The sequence below is a fragment of the Microcebus murinus genome, chromosome 13 (assembly GCF_040939455.1).
Source record: "Microcebus murinus isolate Inina chromosome 13, M.murinus_Inina_mat1.0, whole genome shotgun sequence".
NCBI classification, from domain to species: Eukaryota; Metazoa; Chordata; class Mammalia; order Primates; family Cheirogaleidae; genus Microcebus; species Microcebus murinus.
Window position 1 is genome coordinate 39,266,846 of NC_134116.1, and position 24,317 is coordinate 39,291,162.

The following is a 24,317-nucleotide window of genomic DNA, read 5'->3' on the forward strand; positions in this document are numbered from 1 at the left end:
CTCAGGTAATTTTGAAAGTTTTCCACAGCTCAAATTACAGGCCACTTTGTAGGTAACTTCTCCAGTGATATATTTGTGAAATATGTTGCAGTAATAATTATCTTTTTAAACAGTGTATTTCTACATAATCACATAAAGGAAAACCAATAAAAGCCCTTTTACTTAGCACTGCTTCAAATATAGCATTTGATTATTAGAAAGGGCTTTCAGACACTTCCTGGTTGCCTTTAGTAGTCAGAAAACATTCAATGTCCACATTAGAATGCCCATTAAGAGGTGAGTTGTATCCCGGTGTCATTGGTATGTGTATCCCTTACAGTTCTAAACAGATGAAATAGGTCTTTGCTGCCATTTACTATGATTACATTAATATATACCACAATTATATATTAATTGTGTAGGTCAGTCTTCTGTCAATTCCTGTCAAAAAAATTTTTTTTTAAAAATCTAACATTTCTATTCTGTATAGAGAATCTTACACACAAAACTTAAAAAGTTAAAAAAAAAATCAAATTAGGACACTGATTCCTAAAAATCAGTTTGGGAAGAAAATATTACTATTACTACTATTAATTATAATTATTTTAATATTATCTCACTATTTATAAAAGACATATGTGCTAAGTATTATCTCTCTGAAACACTAAAAAAATTATATGGAGTAGAATCTTATCAGCCTTTTCCAGATAAGAAAACTAAAACCATGAGAAAGTCATACGCCAAGTAGATGGTAGAGTCTAACCAGGAAGTCTGATCATCAGGCCCATGCTCCTAGGCAATATCCTATTCCAACTCACCCTTCTATACAATAATGGAAGTGTACAGGAGAAAGTATAGATGTGTGTAAGATAGAATGCTTTTAAAAGGGTAAAAGTTAAGGTAGTTAGAATTTTTGGATGATACTGGATGAAATGAATATTAGATATTTAATAGCATTGTCAATAAAAATGTCAAATAAGTTCAGTAATTGGATTAAACATAAAATTTTATTTTCACTGAAGACATCATTTGGGGAATCTGGACAAATCACAGCTAGAGCTGGATATCCTTGGAAATTGACAAATTATATTTTAGGTTGATCCTATATATTTGGCCCTTTGGCTGCCAGCTAATTATTGTTTTTCTCCACTGCTTTCTCAGAATCCAGAGTGTTGGTGAGAGAGAGAGGGGGAAGGCATGGCTGTTCTTGTTACGTGTCGGCCGTGATTACCTAGGCAATGGAAATCGTTGCATCTTGGCTATTGCTGATATAATCTTTTAATACTAACTACTTCTTTTATACCTTTTAATAATAAGACAAACACTATATATGCTTTGATGTGCTTTGATAACCCTTCGTGGATGAAATAAAAAAGGTAATTTTTTTCTACCTTTACTTTTTTGGACATATATCCATTAAAAACCAACATTAGTCTGGTATGGTAGCTCATGCCTGTAATCCTAGCACTTTTGCAGTCTTGGGCAGGAGGATTGCCTGAGCCCGAGGAGTTCAAGGCCAGCCTGAGCAACATAGTGAGGACCTTGTCTACAAAAAGTTAAAAAATAAAAAATAGCTGAATGTGGTGGCATGTCCCTGTAGTCCCATCTACATGGGAGGCTGAGGCAGGAGGATCACTTGAATCCAGGAGTTTGAGGTTGCAATGAGCTATGATGATGCCACTGAACTCTAGCCTGAGCGAAAGAGTGAAAATCTGTCTCAACAACAACTACAACAGAAACCAACATTATGCTCAGGGTTTTCAAGGAAGATAAAATTACATATTTGGTATATACAATTTTAAATAAATGATTAAACTGCAAATAAGGATTCTGAAAAAAAAGACAAAACCTAGTTTAGTTTTTTAGCAGATTCTTCTTCTGACTGAAGAGAACCTTAAGATCATTCATTTCTCGTTTTTGTTTTCATTAGAATAGTCATTGTTTGAAAAAAAATAACTTGGATTTTTATTTCTCCTATAAATTACTTTACTTATTCCCAGCTAATCAGTACTGTTTCTTCAGACAAATATTCAGCAGCCCATGTTTTAGAAAGTTAATCCGTTTTGGATTTGGTAAGGAGCCACTTGACATCATTGTATATGAGAAAAGGTGGAAATATAGGTCAATAACCATTTCCTTTGTTTTCTATAGAAAATAAATGAGTTAATACTTGATAGTAATCTTCATTTTTCTCGAGGCACAAAAGACCAGTGATATTATTTCATTACATATTCCATTCAGTGTTCTGGATTTTTTTTCATTACTATTCAAATTACTTTTTATAAAGGAAAATGACCAGTGAACATATTAATATACAGTGCCCCAGCTTCTACTCAGGCAAATATTGACTTTTGTTTGTTTATTTTTTAGTTTTGATAACCACGGTAGTTTATGGAGTTAATATATGCTGTAAAGGCAGAATTAATTCTTTTTTTTTTTTTTTTTTTTTTGCATATGTAGCTAATCAGTGGATTGGTTGATATATATATTTTTAAGTTTTAACCAAACTTGTTGCATTTCTATGTTTGGATGCATTTGACTTTTAGTCTCAATTACATGATTCAGACTGATACAACTTGAGGGAAATCTTTCTCTCTGTGGAATAGATTCTAAATAAAATATATTGAAATTAAACAGGATACCCAAATATCCATGTATCTCGGAAGTGAAATAGGAGGAATAAATGGCATGATTTCCTTTTCCTACTGGGTTTCCACCAAGGTTAAAGGTTAAAAACCATAGTGGAAATTCTAGAAAAATCAATGCCATTCTTGACATTCTTCTCCCAGCTCTGTCTTATCGCCAGCACTTATGAGGCCATTCATTTCTTCCTGGGAACTATCACTCAAATATTTTTCCTTCTCTTTATTTTCCACTGTCTTAGTCCAGGCCTCATTCCCTTTCCCCTTGTGCTGCTGTGGTAGGCTGTGGGCTGGTTCCACTCCCTTCTGTGTCACGCCCTACATGTTTGTAAGCTAACTTCCAAATTACTTCTGGTATTGTCTTTCAAAAAATAAAGCTTTTAAACAGGTCAGCTTTTGCTCAGTAAACTTTCATGATTCTTCATCACTTACGGTGTGAAACCCAAACACATTTAGTCCCTTGTATCTCAAGCTCTCTCTAGGCAGGGAGCCTTTCTGTCTTGCTTGCTTGCACCCCTAGCAGCTAGCACATAGCAGGCATTGAAGAAATATTTTTGAAGAAATAAATGAATTACCATAACATGTAAGACCCTTCATGATCTGACCCCAGATTACCTTTCTGGTCTTATCTCTGGTTACTTCTCCAATGAACGTTGTGTTTCAGCTATGCCAAATTCTTTTCGGTTCACAAACATGGAGAATTTTATCTCCCTAAGATGTTTGCCTATGCTCTTCTTCCCACCTGCCAACAACTACCTTATCTCCTAGACCCAGGAGAATGAATTGATCTTATATGTATCTACATTTTTTCTTTCAGTCCCCCAACAAATATTTACTGAGCCCATGTTATCTGCTAGACACAGTTTTAAGTCTAGGGATAGAAATATTGTTATGAATAAAAGGACAAGTCCGTGCCCTTCTGGAACTTACATTCTGGTGTGATAGCAAATAAGGATCTGTCCTGTGATGAACTACAATGAGAAGAGGATGTGCACAGTCCTGGAGGAGGCTGCATTTGTGACATAGCGGAGATGTAACTTGAGCAGAAATGATAGAAGATGGAGACAGGGAAATGGTTAGAGGTACCTGCTGAAGGTCAAGGTAGGCACTTCAGAATGAGCTTGGTGCTGGCTGTCTTCAGCGTGTATGTGATCAGTTTGCCTTCGCCTGCCTGCCTCTTCCTCAGCCCTGGTGCCTGGCCTGTTATATCGGGAGCCTGAAGCCCATTAGCCAGAGTGGCTTGCACAGCTCTGGGCTTACACAGCTTTCTTTGTGGCAGTGTCTGAGTATCCTGCGGCTGAAGATTTCCATCCCCAGAAGCAATGAAAAATAGATTTTCACCCCAAAATTAGACTGCTTATCATTGTCATTATCTTGGGTGGACTATTTACTCTCTCTGAATTTTAATGATTTTCTCGTCTAAAACAGACGTAGTAAAAAAAAAAAATGTTGGGAGATTAAATGACTAGGATGAAACCCCACAACACTTTCTCTGTCTTGCTCACTGGTATATCCTAAATAACTGGAACAGTGACCGGTCCTCAATAAGTAGTTTTTGAATGAATCAATGTATGAATGACGTCATGAATGTAAAGCATATGAAATGACACTTTGTACGTAATTGTTCATTGAATGCTGTGGATAATTATCATAATTTTTTAAATTAGGAAGCCAGGTGATGATGTTGTGGTTGTGTTGCAAGTGTTCTTTCTTCCTGATTCTCCACGGTGGGGCCTGTCTACATCAGCCCTTCTGCCCAGGCTCATGGTGCCTGGTTTCTGTTCTGCGTGTGTGTGCCCAGGGAAGAAGGGCTAGAGGACTGGGCTGGAGCACCTAGGTAGCTTTCTGATTCATCTCTACTCTTGCTTCCTAGCTCTAGACTCTGTCATGGGTAGACCCTGTTTCCTGGAGTAAATCTTTTTTCTGGCTTCATTTTTCAGGATTTAACTCACTTCTCTCTTGCTTTTAGTAGACTTCAGCCCCACTGGTTGGAAGGCTGTCTTCCCCCTTTACCTTCTTCTCCTTCTCCAGAAGGCTGTTCTGTGGATGCATGTGGTAGATGGAGAGAACTGAGCAGGGGCCAGACATGAGCCCCACGCAGGAGGGGGACTCCATGGTGGTGGGTCAGTCTCCAGAAGGAGCAGATGTCCCCTGCCAAGTGCTGGAGTCACTCCTGTTGCCTCCCCTGTGGAGAAGCAGCCCAGTGGAGGTTCTCATACTCCACTGTGCACCAGGAACTTCATGTCCCTCTGATGGAAGGGGCTGAGGCCCTATTGGTAACTCTGGACACTAGTGCCTCATCAAGAGCTTGCCAGGAGCGGAAAGCTGTTCCCTGCACAACCCTGAGGATCTGAGCTTCCCAGTGAAGGTGACCAGTCCCGTCAGCCTGAGGTCACCAGTCACGACAGGTCCCAGGAAATCTAGGGGCTCAGAAATTTTAGCTGCATACTTGTGTTTTCAGCTTCTGGCCTTCCGATTGGGAGGAAGAAGTATGGAGGGAAAATTATGGGATCTGAGTGTTTGCAAAGAATCCATCAACCCTGTTATCTTCAGAACTTGGACCCTGGACTTTAAGTTTGAGAGAGTGAATGCATTGCTCTGTGAGCGCTATTCCCCAAAATATTCTCCATATGACACCCAAATTCTGCTGAGTGGGGATTTTCTTGGTCATGGATATTAGAGACACACATTTGAAGAACTGTCAGTGGGTCCAATGTCTGTACTTTCCCCAGTATGTCTGCTCCAGAGACTTTGCACCTGAGCTTCTGTCTTTCATATCAAGAAATGCAGTTGTAGGCTCTCTGAGGATCTTTTGAAAAGCACCCAGTAGCTGCCCCTGGAATAGCCCCAAATGTCAAATAATTCATTTCTGTTAAGCAACCTTTGCCATATAACACACATCTTTTAGAATATCCGCATAAAAATAAACCTCAGTCTACAAAAAAGAATGTGTGGGAGGTAACTCCTCTGTCTTTATAGCTAAAATCTGTAGATATAAGCTTATGGTGTAAATATTCAGAAAAGAAAGGAATAGTTACCATTTTATGAATCATAGAACAATTTATAATGATTCAACATTAATTAGAAAAAGGGATTAAATGTTGACCAGCAAGTATTAGTATAGAAGTTTTGAATGTGATGATTATCTATTCGTGTGTATGTCTGGAGCATATTTCAAATTCTGCTTTTCATTTTATAAAGCATCTCTGCATTATCTTGTAGACATTAGGCACTCAATAAATAGTTGTGAATTAAAAAAAAATACTTGTTGGTTCATCCTGACACCCTATTACCTGCTCCCACATATAGGCTCTCTCACTGAGCTGAAGTTTTGTCTTCCCTCTCTAGGGTTTGGCTGGCTGTGGGTTGGTATTTCTCTTGTTATGATGTTGTCCTGCTTTCTGAGCACTCTTGTTCCCCAATCCCTGGCTTGCCTCTGGCCTCTCCCATGGTGCCTCCTGGTACATGAATGTGGTGTGGATGGAATGGAATGACTTCGATACAGCAGAGGCCCTCACTGTATGTTTATAGAAAGATTTGGCCAACCCACAGTCCCCAAGTGTGTACAGTTTTTCAGAGTATGCACAACAGAAATACTTTTGTATTATAATTTGTGTTAATGCTGGGGTAAAGAGTGTTATTCGGAGGCTCAGATGTTATTTTAACCATGCTTTGCACAATGCTTTTTTAACCATGCTTTGCACAGAAAAGAAGGCATGCATCTGTTGTAATTTCTCAAACTGTATTGAGGTCCTTTGGAAATGCCATTAGTAAATAATTGGCTTTCAGTCTGGGTTGGGTTGGTTGCCCCTTTGGAAAGCATCCCTTTGCAACTTGAATGAGAATGTCTGTTTCTCATGGCTGGTTTAGCAACTATCACTTATAGAAAACATTTCTAAAATGGTAGTGTAAACTATACATTGTTGTGGTACTTTAGCACTTTACTAATGAAACAAAATGATCCTTGCTATCAGGAAAATATAATTGCTGCATTACACATACAGTTTTATAATTCCATGTTTCAATGTGAGGATTTTTATGGGAGGGTTTTGTTTTTGAGACTGAAGATCGATATTTCAGAATAATGTATGGATGGATCACTGAAACCATTAAGGGGATTTAAGTTGAGGGTTCCAGTAGGTGTATGGTTTGGGCTCCTAGTTCTGTTAATAAAAAAATCATTAATGTAATAACCATTCTCCCAACCTGCAAAGAAATGAAAGATGAAAAGCTGGGATATTATGGCAAAGTCTGTGTTTGAACTGATGTTTATTTTGTACCATTCCTGGTACTTTGATCATTTATATATCTTCTCAAAATTGAGTTATCAGTGCGAAGATATGTTAGCATAGAAAAATATGCTTTTTTACACTTAATCTTATTAATTATAAATTAAATGTAATTCCAAGATGCATCTGTCCTGAGTGTAAAATGTAGAAGATGAAGTTACTGTATCACCCAAGTACATGAAACTGTTGTGAAAATATGGAAAATGTTCACCAAAGATGCAAATATTTTAAAAACACTGGATAACAAATGAAATTACTTGCTAAATTAATAATGATGTTTTTAAGGATAGAAAATTCATCAATTTAAATTGTGTTTGAAACTTGACTTGAAAAAAATGTGAAACAGCTTAGAAACTAGAGGCTGATTTGACTTAATATTATTATTCCCCAAAATGTTGATACTCACCAAAAGTTTCACAGTCAATTCCATGACTAAGTCAGTTCAGCCCTGGAAGGAACTCTTACTGAGATTCCAAAGCTCCTGTGCTGGGAGCTTTGATAAGGTGCTCATATTTTTTCCAATTTTTATATTGGTAATGCATATTGATATAGAGATGGGTGGGTATTTGGGTAGGTAGGTAGATAGACGATAGTGGTTAAAAGTGCAAGATTGGGGTCCAACTCATTGGATTTGGGACAAAGCTGTATCACTTACTAATTGTGTGACTTTGAGCAATTTAACCTGTGCCTCAGATTCCTGAACTTAAGATAAATAAAGTATTGACATTTTGGGTTGCTGGAGGATTAAATGAGTAGTTTAATCTTAACACACAAATATTTGTATTATTAATGTTGCTGCTATCGAGATAATAAAATGATTGTTGTTTCATGCCACTACATGATTTATTGCATAGAAATAGATAACCAAAATCATTACCTAAGCATGATTCCAGTCTAGTAGGTTTGTTAATAGTTATTCAGAAAGAGAGGGAGGGATTCACAAACTCTCTTATGTTTGAGCACAGGTTTTGGAATTAGTTGTTAACCTGTTAGTTGAACTGGCACATCTGTGGTAGGGCTTGAAAAAAATTGCTGTTGTTACTGTTTTGTTATTTGCTGTTGTAGAGGTGAGTCAAAGAAAGAGGAGAGATGGACTTCTCTTAAGTCTGTTTTAAATGCAAAACCCTAATTTCTCTCTAGTCTGATTCTGTTGCTTTTTCTGTAGGAAAAGGGACCACAATATGATACTTTTAACCAGTTGGCACGCTTGCATTGTAAGTCTAAGAATCTGGTATGAAAGTGCTTCAATCAGCTTGGTGCAATGAATCTTGAATCACTATTCATAGGTCCCTTACATCACTGTTTAATATAACATGGGTGTGGGGCAGGGGTGGCATATTCCTGTTTCTCTTCACCTGTAGCTAAACATGAAGGTTTAAGATGGATACATATTTAAGTAAATATGTCCTGTACCCACGGAAAGCAAAACAAATACCAGCAGTTCTGTTTGACTTAGGAAAGGAAACCTTGTTTAAAAGTTCGGACTGTTGAATATTGACTAGCTAGCTGCTTGTTATAACAATTGTGCAGAATAACCCACAGGCAGGAGGAGAGAAAGGAAAAGACCTATCTTAGTTGGGGTAGGAGGGTAAATTGTAGGAATTGACCTGGAAAGTCACCCCCATTGTATGTTTTATGAATTATGGTCATTGAAGATCAGTTCCTCTCCTTACTGCACATTTCCATTCAGAATATTCTGAGATGTTGGGATCAATGACTATTGTGCTTATGTGGTTTTTGACCAGGAGAGCTACTGTCTGCTGGACTACTGTGTTGCCAGGTCCTACTTGGCAAATGGGAATATACAGAGTGCCATTGTTCATCCAGTGCGCATGGAATTGGTCAACAGCCAACTTACAAATCCTAAGTGAATAATTTTGCATTAATTAATAAAATTTACTTATGAAACGAGCAACATGTACGCACATGTGTGTATATATGTGTATGTGTATGTATATGTATATACACAAATTATAATTCTGAGGATTATATAATATGAAAATGTTTGTAGCAGCATAAATATACAGTGAGTACTGCCATCCTAAAATTGATGAGTCTGTAATTTTATTTACCTCTTGGGAATCAGTTGAGCTATTGATTCAGCAGCAAATGTATTTTGATTAAGATTGTGGCAAGATATGTTTGACAACAATTCCAAATTATTAGAACCTATTACATATTTAAAGTCTACAGTCATCTGAGATCATGTGTCTGATCTTAGCTTAGTCAGATAAATCAATATTTTGTTTCAAGGACTATGTTGTCAATGCTGTATAATTACCATGCATTGTATAAAAACCGTGTACCTTTCTAGATAGTTTGGAAACATGTTGTGATACTCAGTGCTTATGTTTATGCTAATGGGGCTAGAATCATGAATGCGGAGATTAATATGCTTCACATACATTTACAACGTAACTTTCAGGCATATATACAGATTGAATCTGCACTAGCTGAAGGAGTTTAACAGTTAAGGCTTAGTTCCCCAGCTGTGAACATTGTTATTTATGGTGTTTATTATGGTTGTGGCTGTAAATGATTTTAGAAATCAGAGAAATATTTCCAGGAAACCTCGATATCTTAAAAAAAAATTAGAATGTGAGTTTTTTTCGCTACTTTTACTTGGAACTAAAATGTACATTCTGATTTTAACACATGTCAGATTATTCAAGAACAACAATAAAAACTTAAAAACCATCATGAAAATATAGTGATTTTATTTAAATGGGCTAAATGGAACATGGACCCAGTCAGGATTTCCTGATTTATCTGGTTTTGACTTCAAACACTCCGGTTAGCTTGCATTTTTTAAACTAATGAGTTTATCACAGCCAGTGGGGAAAATGGTTAAAGTATATCAGCTGTAAATTGGCACAAAGTACTGAAAGGGACATTAGCCTCTAATCAGATTCTAACAGTTCATTAAATCCGCCTTTCCAGGATGGCTCTTTGTCTTTTCCCCTCTTTGGCTAGGGCCTCCCCTATCGGGCATCTTCTTGCCTTTTCATCTGGGCAAGACCTCCTCCAGGATAGAAAGCAATATCAACTCATCCTTCATTGTCTACCAACCAAACAGCCTACAGGATGCTTTGTTCAGGTGGATTCCTGGAGCTGCTGTGAGCCTCTGGGGAGCTGAGGGCTGGCAGGCTGCAGGAAGGCTTTCCTGAGACTGGGTGGTGGCGAGCCAAGCTGGCCGCATGCAGCCACAGAAGCAAGTGACCGTTTGGATTTGAAATCCTTGCCCGATGTATAAACAGCCCAGAGGCCTCCGTGAAAGGATTTCAAGTTTGGAACAAATTAACTGAGCTCTCCAGTAATACTTTAGTTCCTTCTGCTGTGCACTATCTATTAAGATGTAACCCCCCCCCCTAAAAAAAATACAAAATTTTTTTAAATGTATCCTGCCAATTTTGAAAATACTGTCAATATATAAGGCAAGAAAATTGACAGTGATTTGTTTTGTTCTTTTTATTACCTAATAGACTAGGTGGCATAGACTTTTTAAAATGCTCATTAGTTAACTCTAGAGTCAATTTGCTTTTTCTTGTTGATTTCTTAGAGCAAATATTTGTGATACGAGGCCCTATAAATTTTATCTCTTAGAGCATTTTTCTTAAACAAAAAGAATAGTCAATAAATAGGAGAAATAATTAGAGCTTCACTATACTGCACTCTGTTGGTATTATTTGGTAATAAAACATGTAATTTATGATTTGTTGAAATGGGAGTTGTTTTTATTTAACTTTCTATTTGGTAGAAAAGAAACTGTACGAAAGGTGAAAACCCAAAGGTTTAGAAATTATCTTTTTCTAATCTTTTTCACCATGTAGGCAAAATATTTAGAAACTGATCTTTTTTTCTCAATTAGAAACGGATTTTCTTTTTCTGTTAATAAGACCACTTTAATGTCATATGGTCATATTTTGTAATTGAGCAAAAATAACCATTCTAGAAACTCAGTCAAATTTCATCTTATCAGTTTATTAGTCAGTAAAGTTGGCATTCTAAACATGTTTTAAAATATGAGCCTGATTTGGGCCTTAAGTGAGCACTGAAATATGACTCTCTGACTCCCTTCCTAGGTTACTGGCTTCAGAAAATCCCCAAAGCAATGACAATGGTAGAAAATAACCTTGATTTAATCTTTTTATAAATGTTGTTTGAAGTGCAGTTGTGCTACAATATTTTAAATAAGGGTTTCCTTTCCAAGAGGTATTAAATTGAGCCAAACAGACCAGAAAACAAATTATTTGTTTTTTAGCTACAACTTCAGCTTAAGAATTCACTCTTAATCTAAGATTATGTTGGTTGTTTTTAAAGTAGATATTTGTACTTGGGGGTTGATATGTAGAAATTTTCATTTGATCAGAATTGCCATGATATAAAAAATGAATGTCTAGAATTATATTATCTTGCTTTTAAAGTATTTAGGCTTGGACTAATGTGAGAATATATAAATTATTTTTATCTGATTTTCTTCTTTGTGTATGTCTTTTGTACAATACAATCTTCAGAGCTAAAGAAGACAGAAACTTGCCTTATATTTCCTTTTACTATTGGGAAAGTGTGATGAATTGTTCCAGCCCCATATAAATTAATGTAAGGTTTCCATACTCAGTTTATTATAGTCTGACCTCCACCCCAGAGGTCAGAGAATCAGACTGATTAATTCAACTACTTGGTCATTATTTCAAATGAAAGTTCAGAGTGGGGGGATAATTGGTTATGCTGCTATTCTCATTTAATTATGCTTCATTGTTAAAAAAAAAAAATTAGGTTAGCAGTACTAAATGTACTACAATGAAGGAAGACTCTACCAGATGTCCTCTTTTGAATGCTTTAGAGCTGAATCTTTCTTTATTTCTCTTTTATTCTCAGAATATCAACACCTTTGAGAACAGAATGTTAATGCTTGATGGGATGCCGGCAGTCAGAGTCAAAACAGAGCTTTTGGAATCTGAACAAGGGGTAAGCAAAGTTTCCAATGACACCCACCCCCTTCTTTTGATGATAGTGACATTCCTTTCTAGAGCATCCTGAGGTTTGCCCAGAGCACTTCTAATGGTTCCCTTGCCTACACTTTTCTCTCTCAAGTTAAAAATCATCTGACATTGTAGTTGATTCTCATCCATTTGCAACCTCAAATATGAACTCTTTGGAAGGGGTAGCATCCTGAAAGCAGGAAGACATAGTGCCCTTATAAGAACCATATGGCTATATCTAAGTTGGTATTGAAAAGCTAATAAAAATCCAAAGCAAAGAGGAAGTATTAAAAAATAAAATGGCAATATAACCTCAATGTCCAAATAGCTTGGTTGTTTCTGAGTCAAGAAATGACAGAGTGCAGGTAAGGGAATGTTATTTGTTGGGTGGATTTCTCTTTTGACATTTGTATTTACCTTTTTTTACTCCAGGAGGACTAGGAGATGAAATGAGGTCAGTGAATTTGAAAAATGCCTAAAAGCAAAAGAAAGGTTATTTTACAATACACATAGCCAAATTGATGAATAAATGTATAGCTACTGAAAATATAAGGACTCAGAGCACAGATTTTTTTTTTTTAATGACATGGGAGATTTCATAATTAACATTTATAGCTTCACTGGTTAAAAGTATAAGGGCAGTATAATTGGTTGCTGCATCGGCTGACCACTTAGTGTATTTAAAGGAGAAAGCACTGCTCCTGTGCCTGAGTGCACGCCGGCTGCCTATTTTATTGCACCGCCACCTGTGAGGCCGCACAGATGACTGACAAAAGGGCATAGATGAACATATAATCTTTACCTTATCAGTGTCTCTCTAATTCAAAAAATCAAATCTGAAAATTAGTGATGTTTTGTACTTGAACACTCTAGAGAAATTTAAAATGTGAATAAAATCTCACTGTTATAGTATAAAAACAAAAAATCAATGTGGATGCATTCATCTGGGATCCCACTGAAAGGGTGAGGATACTGATGTACCAGAAGGATTTCACAATGAGGACATTCAGGTTATGGATCCGGACTGTAGCATTTAGAGCATCCCTACGGTAACTTCCACATTCCTGAGCATTGTGTGGCAGGGCCTATGACGTCTTGGTGTAACTTCTCCTTTTCAGTGTAAGCCTTTGTTTGAAACAGATCCTCATCATGGTAGAGGGTGTGGTTTCATCTTTCATTGTTGACTTCTGCAGCTCTGAAATGAACTTTTTGGAGTATGTCAGACAATAACACCACTCCACAGTTGTATATGCACTATAGTGGCCAACTCATATAGATTCAGCCCAAGACTCAGGCAATAGAGCATCATGAAAGAAAAGGCTGTGCGACAATTACTAACATTATTTGTTCCGCGTAGAAAGCCTTTCAGAAAAAGTCATGTGTTCACCTGCATTTTCTAGCTGAATTCAAGGTAAACTCTATATGTTAATCTTCCAAACCTTATGGGTAGTTTTAACCTTTATTGATTAAACTAACCACAGGAAAGATTTGTTTTATTTCTTTGGAGTTTGGTTTTCTTGATTCATTTCTTAATCTAGATTCATTATTACCAATTTAATAAAATAAATCGCTGCATGGGTCATACAGACCATAGCATCTCATTCAGAGAGCATAGCCTTTCTCCACTGCTGGTAGGGGGAAAGAAAGTGAAGAAGCAGTCTGTATTTCACAATGTTGCTTTTATTTTGCAATACCTTCTTCAACTTGAAATAGCAGTAAATCTATTCAAACCATTCATGTTATAGGTAGGCAAATACTACAGAAAACCAGTCAGAAACTTAGGACCTGGACTAGTGGTCAAAGCCAGCATAGTGTGTAGCTGTCACCAGTCCTGTTGATCTTTAACAATGTCCAGATAGTTCTTACCCTTTTGCAGTCATTTTCAGTTTCAAGGTAAGGTTTGCCTGAAAGATTAGTGCACAAAAAAACAAAAGCCAGTATTCCCAGAGGTTTTTGCAGCATGTGTAAGAACTCCACGTCACATTATTTATAGTATTTTTTTTTTTTGTCCTTTGAAAGGGACAGGAAAAATTGTAGGTTCATAGATATTAATGTCTGTTCATGAAAATCAATTTTCTTCCTTGTAAGTGGAGCTGATGTTGGTATTTTAACCCTAATTACAATTGTGCATATTGGAGAGACATAGAAATTTTATTTCCTTTAGCTTTGATATACTTCTTAAATATGACAGATATAATTTCATTCCTTTTATAATAATACTTCAAGAGAAGCAACTTGTAGTGTTTGATGAAATGTATGATGAATGAACTCTTCATAGACTATAACAGTTTGTGATTTAATAATTTGTAATACTTTAAGTCACCTCTTTAAGAAATAAAATCTAGAATTTTAGTGATTTTTATTTTTGGCCACTTTACTGGATTTTTCATTGGAGAAGATTGAGGTGGGTGGTATCTACCATGTAATAGTTTAGAGTCGTAGAACTATTTTTAGATAAGGAGTGCTAGAATTTTGAATATTTCATGAGTTTTCCCTCATTTACTACTGAAGCCTGGTTTAAGCTTGATTCTTCATAAGAAAATGCAAACGTATTGGTGAAATTTAAATAATTAATCACGTATGTGTTTATGGGTTTTTGAAAAAGATAAGAGACATTAGTTACAATGAACAAAAAGTTACAGAGACTGGTCTGTGTCAGAACAATGAATGAGAAAGCCTGAAGTTGGGACATTGGTTGGAATTTATAATCACTCCAAAAGCCTAGTTTTGAGACTCCATCTTTAAGATACAGACACTAATCTCTAGTCTTTCAGGGAAGGAAAGCTGGTATTTTTTGTAGGCTGCAGATAACATTTTAAAGATATGCTACTTTCCACGGCCCTTCTGCTTCAGTGCTCCACCAAGGCATATGCTTGTTCTCCTCTTCTTGATATAAATAGTCCCTTAGGTCTTGTGCTGTCAGCTGGGCTCTGCAGGAGTCCCCGCCCCTCCTAGGAATTCAGGACCTGATGAGCACATTTCAGTGCCTAAGGAAAGACTGGGAAACAGGCCTGGATCTCTTCTCTGCAAAGTTCTGGCTGCCTTGCCTCATTCTCTTAATGAGTTTTATGGTGTGTGTATGTGGTCATGTCTCCTCAACCAGATTGTAAGCCCATAGAGGGTGAGGACTTTTTTTTATAGTTCGGTTTTTGTCTCTTGTTCCTGGCTCATGGTAAATGCTCAGTAAATATATGATTTAGGCAGTTTGTCTAGGAGTTATAACTAGCATGTTGAAAAACCCGTCAATAGCTAGTTGTCAGCTTGTTCTGTCCACCTCATAGGGTTATTGTAAACATAAACACCAAAATTATACTTACTGGAAACAGGCATTCCCACTGGTGACAGAGGTCTTCACCTCATAGTCCTGTGAACTGGGTAGTTATGGCAGCATAGGACACTAAGTCTGTGTGCCTTCTGTTTGAAGTGCTCTGACTCTTGCATTGTTAGTTATGTGACATCCAAGTAGATGATGATGATTGCAGTCTTCTGAGATGTGGCTTGCGTTTTCTCCAGGCTTGTCAGGAATACAGCACATGCTGCTGAGCAGTCTGCAGGACGTGCACCTTAGCAAGGGGCATGTGAGTGACTCTGTCTGTGACCTTTGGTGCTTGGGCCCTGCTGTTACAAGAGCTTCCCAAATGCTGTCAGCGTTTGCATGTTCTAACATGTTATTAAGCAAAGGACTAAAGCAGGAGAAAGAAGAGTAAGAACTGTTATACCCAGAGATAAGGTAGTATGTAGAGAAAGAGAACTGCCTCAAAGATATAAAACATGAGTTTATTCCTAACCCTGTAGTTTACCAGCTTGCATGATGTTGGGAAGTGACTTCATATCTCCAGGCCTGTGTGTGCTCATCTGCAGAGTGGGCATGTTGGAAATGAGGCCTTCTCTCCCAGGTTTGATGTTCTGTGATGCTGGTAGAGGGCAAGGGATGAGACAGAGCATTTCAAATTATGAGTCTGGCAGTCTTCCTCCAATGAAGCTGCCTGTCTGTGGAAGTAGAAATTGTAGGCTTCACAGTGAGAAAGACCTGAGTTCAAGTGCTTGTTCAGCCAGGTGCCCCTGTGTGGATCCGGCTTGGTCTCCATCAGCCTAACTCACCTCACCTGGGAGTTGGCCTCACCCACCCAGCCTCACAGGAGTGCGCCTGCCCTCAGTGAGTGCTGGATCAGTAGTCTCCTTTTGAAGAAAAGCAGGAGGAAAAAGGGCCGTGTTATTTCCATTTCTGTTGCTGCGGTTCAACATCTGTTCATTTATAATTCTCCAGGTGGATTTAAGGTAAATCTCAAATTAGAACCCATACATATTTCATTTGAAGTTTTACTTAAGCATATCTGCAGAAATGTTTCAAATTTGGGTTAGATTTTTACCGTGTGAAAAAGAAAATGATGGAACTAGAAAATAATTAGTATATTAAAACAGAAGTTGTTTATTTATTCAGCTTAATTTCATATGTCTGAAAAAATTTTAAAGTAAATTGTTTAAAAAATAAAAGAAGAACCCTATAGATAAAAATGAAGCTCTTACTTGAGGGGGGACAGGGGCATGGGCAATATATGTAACTTTAACACTTGTATCCCCATAATATGCTAATATATATATGTATATAATATTTTTAAAAACAACATAGGTACAGAGGTTTCCAGGGAGAGATGAAGAAACATTGCTCAGTGGCCCTCCCTGTCCCCTAAAGCCTGAGGAATGTGCCACGGGCAGGGCTGTAGTCTGAGTCCCTGTATCAACAGCAAGGGTCTTGGCGTCCTTGCTTGCCGGGCCGCCCTTCTGTCCTGTAGAGCCAGGTGTAGTTCCCACACGTGGCTCTGTAGAGGAGAATGGCAATAGTGTGGCATAGAGACAGAAAGAGATGGCGCGTTTTGCCAATTTTAGGTACTCTGAGCAGTCAGTCATGAGGCGGTGAAAGAGCCCTGTGTGTCAGCATTGGAGAAGAGCCTAGCACCCCTCACCACAGCTGTGTATATGGGAAGGGCGCGGGTGTCACAGCTAAGCACAGGTTCACATCTATACTCCGTGTCACTATGGGAAAACACCCACCATGGCCGGACTGGAGACCCCTAGGAGCCACCCCCATTTTAAAGGCAAGACAAAAGAGGATAAAAGACACTCAGTCTTTTCCCTAGAGACAGGTGGCAGTAACTTTTACAAACCGTCTGCAGGACATTTATTACAAGGTGTTGAGGGCATTTCTGTATTGCCAAGAGCTGACTAGCACCGCAAAGCCAGCTATAATGCAGCTTCCTTAAGAGCAGAGCTTGTGCTTTATGTTTCTTGTTATTCCTCATCGTCTCAGCACAGGAGCTTATGAATAGGCTGGGTTCAATAAATAGTGATTCATTCACATGCTATTTATTGTAAGTGAGAGGCTGTTTGCCACACTGTAAAATTGAGAGGATTTTGAAACTGGGTGCTGCTTTGAAAAAGACTCCAGTCCTCAGGCCTAATAAAGAAATATAGACAGGTGCAAGTGTTGTAGCTGAACCTAGAAATGTGCTGTGGAATGCTTATTTAAGACAGGCAATTACATTAAAATTCAGTAGTAGTGGGGGGGAAAAAAACAACAAACCTACCCTTTTCCCTCAGTAAACCTCTGTGTTTAACTTTAAAGATTTAGTGTACATCTTTGTGTAAAGGCTTAGTAAGACAGTGTTACTTTAATGACTTTATCAGAAGTGAAGAAAAGGCATTATTAAAAATGCCACTTGCATTAGCCTTTAACAGGGCCTCATTATTCCCTCTCCTACTGTGAAACACGGGCCAGCGTTGCTGGTAAATTGGTAGAATTATCTTGGAAATATGAATTTGCTTATCGTTTAATATCCTCTGACCACTGCTTGAGATCCTTTGATCTGTAGTGAAATCTTTGCATGTCACTACCTAGCTTCAAAGAAAAACATTTGCAGATGTCGTGTTGTTGCTAATGTGAGAAGAGCATTTTTTTTTAAAGCAGAAAAAGGTATCTTGCAAAATTCATATTTTAGGAAAGAGATATCCTCCACTAAAGATGCAGAGTTGGACTGATTTTAATAATGTCAGAATGGCCAATAAATGTATTAATAGAAAGAATTGAAAATCAATGAGCTGTGATAGTAATTACAGATAGTACCCAAGGGAAATATAGCAGGCAGACAAATCCTGTCCCTCAGGGCCTGCCTTGGGCAAAAGCTATGAAGTTGAGAATTCTGCCCCTTTTCCTTCCCTTTAGCAACGTTCTTGCTCCTTGAACTTTCATTCTGCTGTCACACACATTCCAGATGCCCTGGCCCCCCAATTGTGCTGTAATGGTTCAAGGTACCAACAGATGACCACTTCTAACTGCATGCAGTCTCCTTAATTGAGGAGAATGTGCAATGCCGTCTTTTCCAAGAGTTATTTGCATTTTTATAGGGTCAATGCTTTGTAAACAGAATACTTCTTAAGGAAATTTCATGCTTTGCGTAATTTGGGAATTTTGATGTGAAGCAAATTAACATTTCTGTAATATTTCAGTTTTTGCAGGATAGTAGTTTGCTTTGTCTACTTGTCATTGTGGTAGCATTTGAAAAAATCTAGACCATGAGGCATGTATTTCTATCTAGAGGTGTTTTCTGGTGCTGACATTTGCATACTGATTCACAGTTTATATAAAGTACCTCACAAGATACACACACACACACACACACACACATATATATATACATACTTTTTAACCCTTGGAAGACTTTTGGTTCTGACCACAAAAGATTAACTGCTGTGGGAATTGATCTCCCACCAGAAACAACTAGAAAACCAGATAAAGTATATAAACTGTTTTCCACATATCAGAGAACAGGTAGTGAACCTTGAGAGAGGAGCAGTAAAATGAGGTGAACTCTGGTTACCTCAGCTTACTTCCCAGAGGCAATTTCTAGGCTGTAAGCAAGGAGGGAGAACCCAGATGGGGCCTAGCAGCCTCACTGCATTAAGCAGGCAGGGAGTGGAATTTAGAGAGGTCGGGGCAACTAATTTTTGAGGGAAACATTATTATAGAGGAGGGAATTGTACAAAGAGAGAGTCTGGAGATCTTTAGAGAGGTCTCCTCAAGGGTTTGGTGAGTACATTTCTTCCTGTGTGTGGAGGAGGGTAAGCAAAGAACCACTGGAAAGTGCTCGGTTGAACAATTCTCGGAGCTCAAACATTCACACAAATCAGAATGGAGAGAAGAGACCTCTTCATACATGGGGCATTTGGGAGAGATCTCAGGAGAGTCACAGCTCAGTAATGGGTTCAGCTAGCAGAATAGACTGGCCTGGACCTGCCAGGACTAACCTTAGAAGCAAGTGTTGAAAGGACAAAACTGATCCGCGAGTTGACTCAACTGTGTGCCAGAACAAAAGTCCCCTGCAAAGAAATACCACAAAATCTAGTGCCAGATAATGTAAAAAATCACAATGTCTGGCATCCTGTCAGAATTACCATATGTACAAAGAAGCAGAACTCATAACCAAATGAAAAAAATGAATCAGAACACATCCAGAAATGGCAGAAATAATTAATAAACAAGGACCTTAAAGCATCTTTTATGTATCTTATAAATACACTCAAGGATGTGAAGGAATCCTTATGGAATCCTTATGTTTGATAAAATTTTTATTTTAGTACAGTTTAAATATATTAAAAAGAATCTGTCAGGCTGGGTACAGTGGCTCATGCCCATAATCCTAGCATTCTGGGAGGGCGATGTGTAAGGACTGCTTGAGTTCAGGAGTTCGAGACTAGCCTGAGCAAGAGCAAGACCCCTGTCTCTACTAAAAATAGAAAAATTAGCTGGGTGTCATGGTGTGAGCCTGTAGCTCCAGCTGCTTGGGAGACAGGCAGGAGGATCGCTTGAGCCCAGGGTTTAAGTTGCAGTGAGCTATGATGACACCACTGCATTCTACCCAAGCAACAGAGTGAGACTCTGTCTCAATAAATAGAACCCGTCAAGAAAAAAATAAAGGCATGATCACATTATGTTGAAATAAAAAGCTGTTAGTAGTTTAGAATGTTTTCTTCTTGGAACATAATAGATGTATAATAAATAGTCTTTTAAGAAAAAACAAAAAAGTTATATCATGCCAACACTAAATAACAAAAAGAAAACTGTGGTGTTTGTATTAATATCAGACAAAGTATACCTCAGAACAAGAATATAACTAGAGATAAAAATGGACTATTTCATAATAAGGGGGTTGGTTCATTAAAAGAACATACCGGTCCCAAATCCATATGTTCTTTAGTAACCCTTTGAGTAGATATCATATTAATATTATCTTCCTTAGTAAATAAAATTGCAGAGGTATATATCTAGGGTCATATAAGTAACAGGCACAGAACTGGAGTCCATGTCTTGTGAATTGGAATCTTTTCGCCATTGCAAGCTGTTTTTGTAGCTTGATTTTGATAATTGTAACTAGTTATCACATTGGACACGATATATCAAATCCCATTACCATATTGATGTGTAAGGATTTAATGCATTATAAACTCTTTTGGAATCACTCTTTAACTTAATTTCATAGGATTTAAGAAAATATTTCCTGCATATGTTTGTTTTAATATAAAATGTTTTTAATAAGTAAAAATGTGCAAAAATATTCCCTGATTGTCACATGGACAAAGTTCTATGTTGCTGTCTATCAATTTCAGAAAGCAGTAGATTGAGCAGAACTGACACCACATATTAGATTCAGCTTCTAAAAAACTGTCTCTCATAGTATTTTGAGAACCCAGAATTTCATAAATATGTAACAACATAAAGCATAAAGATGTCAACACTTTTTTCTTCATTGCTTTACAAATTTTGTCAGTCATCACTGAGGAAAATGTATACTATGCTATGAAAGCATTTGAGCTGGTGGCAATTTTGATCAATTTTATGTCTTACTGAGTGATCATATCTGTGGTTATGAAAGAATGAAATTCTGTCCACTCTCACCTTTTTGTTGTCTTAGGGAAATATTGTTAAATATTTTCTTAAATCTAAAACTTCATCAATCGTAAATGAACTGTAATGTTCAGATGACTCATAGTGTCCATGGTTCTCTCAAACTTGAATTTTATTGTTCTTGTCCTAACTAATTATATCTTAATAAAGCTGTGAAGATAATGATTGAGATATATTATTCAATCTTAAAGCCTCTTTCTGTTAAATAAGGCAGATTTATTCTTTAAAATTTAGATAAACAAATAATTTTTCTTAGGGTTTTTATTTAAGCTTGGTTATATACTTTGTAATTTTTAACTTGAAGGAACTCAATGCAACCATGGGTTTAAAACCACCAACTTCCCTTGCTTAACAGCCATAACAAGCTAATAGAATGAGCCACTCGAGTTACTGTATTTTGTTATAAATTTCATATAAAAGATGAGTATTCAGACTACTCAGGAATAGATTATCAATATATTGTATGGGCTAAAAAATAGTCAAAAGTGTTTGAGGTGAAGTATTTTCTACGAACTGGCTATTTTTTTTTTTAATTTTTTTTAGCCTATACAATATATTGATAATTCATCTACCAGCTGTTGGCACATTGTAGGGACTCAACAGTCTATCAGGCGTCCTCAAACTGCAGCCCGAGGGTGTAGCACATTATCCGGCCCTCCAGGTGTTTTTGCCGCTGCTGCTTGTCCTGCTTAGCAGCCAACTTGTCCCGGGCCCACAGTGCGCACTCTCCAGTGGTCTGAGGGACAGTGAACTATCCCCCTGTAGTTTGAGGACCCCTGTTCAGCCCATACATATGACCTTCTCATGTATAAGATTATTTATATTTTTTTCTCAGGCAGTATTTACTCACTAAAAACTGATTTTTATTGCTAAAAATTTCATCAGTCTTTTACCATCAACTATGTTGAAAAGTAACATGATTTTCACAGATGTCATCAAAACTCTTAATGTCTGTTGGTTATCAAGTCATAAAATAGAGACAGTTACCTCTTTGCATTCACACTGCATGACTGTGTGTTGCCAGTTGCTCTTCTCCTCCTCCTATTTTATTTGCCATAGTAGCTTCTGATTTCTACATTGACATTCCATAAATACACATAAATAGAGATTTTGTCTTAATCTTTTCTGGATTATTGCCCTTGAATATATATATTCAAATTTCTATGAAATGTTTTTGACCTCTAGAAATGTTTCTTAGAGGGATGTGAAACATTTTGCTATTTAAATTCAGGTATAGTAAAGGTATATTATTCATAGAATAAATGAAATACATAATACTTGCATTGTATAATATTAAGTAATCAATAAAAAGTAACTTCGTTGTTACTGTTAATTTGCATTTCTCCTTAATTTTATGATATAAAATATTTTTATATCAGTAAAACATTTCCAGCTATTTGTGTAGATGTTGAAAAAGGATTTAACATTAATGATGCTTCAAATTGATGCTGTTTCTCATGGCTCCATTATCAAGAAAAAAATGGTCCATCAGTCTATATGATTATACAGTAAAAATAATACATGTTGATGTGCTATTATACACCTGTTTTTTACCAATAGTTGACATTTTAAAATAGGTGTCTTTAATTCTGCATTCTTTGACTTTACTCAGAAATACTGTCTCATTATAGATGTGTCTATCTTTAGTACTAGTAATAATTGTCATAGAAAACATTTAAAGTGTTATTTGAAAACATATGTGTCCATAATAATTAAATGAGTGATGGCTTAAAAATAATTTTCTACTTCCAAATTAAACGGTTTTTTTGCAAATATCTAGTATTTTATTTCAAATTTCTGTGTCCAGAAAGAAAAAAAATTGCTATCATTCAAAATCTCCATTGCCTTAGAAAATGATAATTATACAAGTATAAGAGTGCTATAAGAGGTAAAAATAGTGTATGATATATAATGTGGCCAGCTTATTAATAGCTTTTATTTAACAGCTGTTTGTTTTTTCTTATGGGGAAAAATGCATATGGTTATGCTATTAATATTATGCTATAACATTTTAATTGGGAAAAATTCAAGTTTCTGACATTTGTAGTTTTTAAATTAATCATCTTTATGCTTTGAACATCATATTGCTATTATATGAAACCTATGGCCTTTATTGGAAAGAGTAAATTGTTTCCAAATGAAGTTTTCACCTGCATGATCTGACACTACTTTATGTAGCCTATTTTTTTTTTCTTCAAGACTAAAACTATGGTGCTCAAAAAACGGTAGTGTTCAACAGGGATTTGGAGGGGGGAGACCCACATCTTAAGGAAGTGGCGAGCATTGTGTGGGGGGGAAGGGATTACCTCTATCCCTTTTTAGGGAGAGGTAAAGATATACATTGTAACCAAAATGTCTGAAAAAAAATCTGTAATGGGGAAGTGGGCAGGGGGAAGGGGGGAGGCCGGGAAGGGTATATACCTACACGGTGGGTTCTGTGCGCACTACCTGGGGGCTGGACACACTAGAAGCTCTGGCATAGCGGGATGGGGGAGGGGAGAGCAGGGGCAAGATATGTAACCCTAACAGTATCTGTACCCCCATAATATGAAGTAATAAAAAGAAAAAAATCTTCTCAGCCTGCCTGTTATCAGTGCCCTTTGTAACTGTGCGACATCTTTTATCATCTTGACATCCTATTAGCTTTGCATATTGTGATTTCAGTCCTCCCAAAGAGAACCTTTTTTTTTTTTTAAAAAAGTCTGTATTTCCCAGACTCCCTTGCTGCTAGGATACGGGCATGTCACCAATTAGCTGCACCATACATGAAAGGAGGCCAGAGGAGAGCCATGCAAGGCTGCCTGCATGTTGAAAGACGGCTCTTGGGACAAGTGCAGCGGCAGGGACTTATGGCTCTTTCTGGGGAGGCTGTCATAGATGTTCTGACTTCAAATACTTGGCAGCAGGAGTGGTATTTTCACTGTAAGACACCTGGTGTGCTTGGGCTTCCTTTCCTGTTATTCCTGACTATGTAATATGCAAGCCCGAATCTCTGACCTACCAGGATTTTTTCTGAGCTCTAATAGGTTTAAAAATTTCTTTCCACTTAAACTAGTCAGAGCAGATTCTGTTGTTTGCAACTTGATACAGTAAAGTATACTCACTTTCCTGATAAATATATAGGGTCTTATCACAAGACATATCTTAAGACTCTGTGCTTAAGTGGATTTCTGGAGCCAGACTTCCTGTCTTTCTCCTGCTCCAACACTTCTTCTGTGACCTGAGCAAGCTACTTAGTATCTCTGTCTCAGTTTCTTCATCTGTAAAATGGGGAGTATAACAGTACCTACCTCATGGAGTTTATGGGAAAGTAAAGAGGATAATATGTGTAATATTTATTAGCTACTGGCTATTTCTTCAACCTAAAATACCCTCTCTGTTCCTTTAGTTTATTTCAGTAATAGTTATCTTGCAAGTCCCAGCACAAAATCCCTCTTCCATAAGGCATTTCCATTCATATCTCCAT

At 37.2% G+C, this 24,317-nt stretch overlaps 1 protein-coding gene across 4 annotated transcripts in view; it reads left to right on the forward strand.

Moving 5' to 3' along the window:
• The window catches only part of KLF12 (KLF transcription factor 12), a 589,204-nt gene that overhangs the window by 332,335 nt on the left and 232,552 nt on the right, over positions 1-24,317 (forward strand). For all 4 annotated transcript variants that reach the window (XM_076009379.1, XM_076009377.1, XM_020290313.2 and 1 more), the window contains one exon: positions 11,789-11,878. In XM_076009379.1, coding sequence (XP_075865494.1) covers positions 11,789-11,878 — 90 coding nt within the window. The remainder of the gene's footprint in view (positions 1-11,788; positions 11,879-24,317) is intronic.